The sequence below is a fragment of the Rhinopithecus bieti genome, unplaced genomic scaffold (assembly GCF_001698545.2).
Source record: "Rhinopithecus bieti isolate Rb0 unplaced genomic scaffold, ASM169854v2 scaffold_15251, whole genome shotgun sequence".
NCBI classification, from domain to species: domain Eukaryota; kingdom Metazoa; phylum Chordata; class Mammalia; order Primates; family Cercopithecidae; genus Rhinopithecus; species Rhinopithecus bieti.
Window position 1 is genome coordinate 174,208 of NW_016808059.1, and position 2,485 is coordinate 176,692.

Genomic DNA, 2,485 nt, shown 5'->3' on the forward strand with positions numbered 1-2,485 from the left:
CAGCCTCCAGAGTAGCTGGGACTACAGGCGCCCGCCACCTTGCCCGGCTAGTTTTTTTTTGTATTTTTTAGTAGAGACGGGGTTTCACCATGTTAGCCAGGATGGTCTCGATCTCCTGACCTTGTGATCCGCCCGTCTCGGCCTCCCAAAGTGCTGGGATTACAGGCTTGAGCCACCGCTCCCGGCCGGTCACATTGCTTTTTATAAGTAATACGTGTTCCATTTTGAAAAATAAGAAATTATGGATAAGCAAGAATAAACTCCCTCTTAATTCTACCACAAAGATAAACACGATTTTCTATATATGTGTGTATATATGTGTATATATATGACTGTTTATGTTCATATTTAAGATTTAAAGTAAAAAAGAATGCAGAGAATGGTTTTAAAACTGTTTTATTAACTTCACAATATATAATGAGCATCTTTCCATGCAGTAGGTAAAACTCCCCTGCTGACAGAAACTTACAAACTGGGTCAAAACAACATTCAGTTAGAAGCTGGTAATAGCAGACCCACAAGAAATAGGTAACATCAAAAGGTTTACGACAAAGGTACAACACAAATGTGTAAGTTTAGGAAGCAGGGGTCTCCCTATTAACTTCAGGGAAACCATCAGGATTCAGGGCATAAGGCAAAACTCATCGTGATGGTCATGGTGAGGGGGGTCAGTGCTGACTGCCCGCAGACTATGACTCAACTGTTTTCCCTCAGCTTTTCCATCAGCTGTCTCACCTCCTCCCCAATCCTTTCCATATTCTCCTCTCTCATCCTTGCCTGTGGCTCTCCAAGCCTATGCATTATATCCCATCTATACTGCAGGGTGGGCTGCCTAACGCGGAACCGCCTACGATTTCCTCTGGGCACACAGTATTCACCAACATTCAAAGGGAGGGCCAAGGGCTCTCCTTTATTAGCAACTTGCTCCTTTTCATCTTTTCATCATTTTCCTGGTTGACATTTTCCACGTTGAGATTGTTTAACGCTCGTTCCTCTTTGGACTCCATTACTCCTAGGAGACAGAGAGAAAATGGACTCAATTCTTGGTGAACTGATCAGCACCGAGGACAGAGGCCCGACTACCCACCTTTCAAAATTCAGAGCACTGGATTTCAAAGGCCTTTTTTAAATTTCATTTTTTTTCCACCAGAGAGGCCCCGTGTACCCTCGGGGTGGGGGGGGAGGCAGTCCGCGCCCCTCTCTCCCGCAAAGCCCACCATCTTCTCTGCAGATCCATCTCCAGGCCTCTGCAGGCGCCAAAATGGAGGACGAAGAAGGGGTGGGGTGGGGATTGCGAAGCGTGGCGGTGAAGGCACGGATTGGGGTCCTAGACTGGGCTTTCCTCATGTTCTGACCCCGCCCCCCCGCCGTCCCTCGCACCGACCTGGGCCTATCCTTGCAGTCTCCTCCTCCTCCCGATTCTCGACGTGAGGTGCGTCGCCTCGACACTTAGCCTCGCAGACCTGCAGACGGCCGGGGTGGGAAGAGTGGAGGCTGCTGCAGCGGAACACTAGCGAGGACCCGCCGCCACCCGGCCACTTCCCCGCGCCGGGCCGGGCCCTCCTCGCCGCCCTCTCCCCGCGCCTCAGCCGCCCCGCCCCCCGAGCTGACCACCATTTTCTGCATCAAGAAGGGCGGAGCAAGGATGTCAGAAAAGATTGCGCTGGTGGCGGAGGCAGGTGCTTCAGAACGGCCGAAGCCTCAGGACCGCCGGCTCCCGCGGGGCCAGGCACCCTTCCGCTCACGAAAGGCTCGCGGTCCCGCAGCGGGGCCCCGGGGTACATCGTGCACCGGCTGCGTCTCTGCGCGGCTCCCCGGGGTGGGGCATCCGCAGGCCGGCGCCGCTCCCCACACCAACCCCAGGGACCCCTCCGGCTCCCTTACCTGCTCCCCTCCGCTTCCTGCTTTCGGGGCCGCACCTGGCCCGCACGTCCTCAGGGCCACCGGGAACAGGTACCACAGCCTTGAAAGGAGCGAGCGACGGCGGCTCTGACGCCAGAGCGAGGCAAGACTCAGTGTTGGCCGATCACGTGGGGCTGTTGTCATCGCCAGCGGCTCCGCCCCGGTCCCACGCTCCCTCCTGCAGCCTGGAGTCAGGTGGGACTTTCGGGCCCGCCCCATCCTCAGCGTGAGTCCCTTTTAACATCCCCAGCGTGGGCCCTGCCACTCTCCCTTCTCTGTGTATTCTTGAGACTTCCCTTGCCTGCCCAGGCAGGACGGAAGGTATCTATCTTCTCAGGGAGCTGTTGGCCATTCCCACTTCTCTGGGGACTTGCCTCTCTCTGCCCTTGGCTCCCAGGATTCACCTCCTTCTGCCTGTCTACCTCCTTCTGTCCTCTCTCCTACTAATATTCTCCGTTTTCCCTCCACTAAAATGAGTGGAAGAGGTGTATCAGGAAAGGAGCCCAAGAGAGTAGGCGTTTCTCATTCTTAATACCTTTCTGTATTATTTCTTTTGTATGAAACAAAAAATTAATATACTTAT

General features: G+C 54.2%; 1 protein-coding gene across 1 annotated transcript; it reads right to left on the reverse strand.

Moving 5' to 3' along the window:
* Window positions 1–383: 383 nt before the first annotated feature.
* On the reverse strand, window positions 384–1,771 carry LOC108537709 (protein BEX2). Its single transcript, XM_017885377.1, is given in 5 exon segments — window positions 384–708; window positions 711–936; window positions 939–1,012; window positions 1,385–1,463; window positions 1,612–1,771. Coding segments are annotated over 5 exon segments (480 nt in total). The 5' UTR covers window positions 1,627–1,771; the 3' UTR covers window positions 384–622.
* Between the last annotated feature and the right edge of the window lie 714 nt (window positions 1,772–2,485).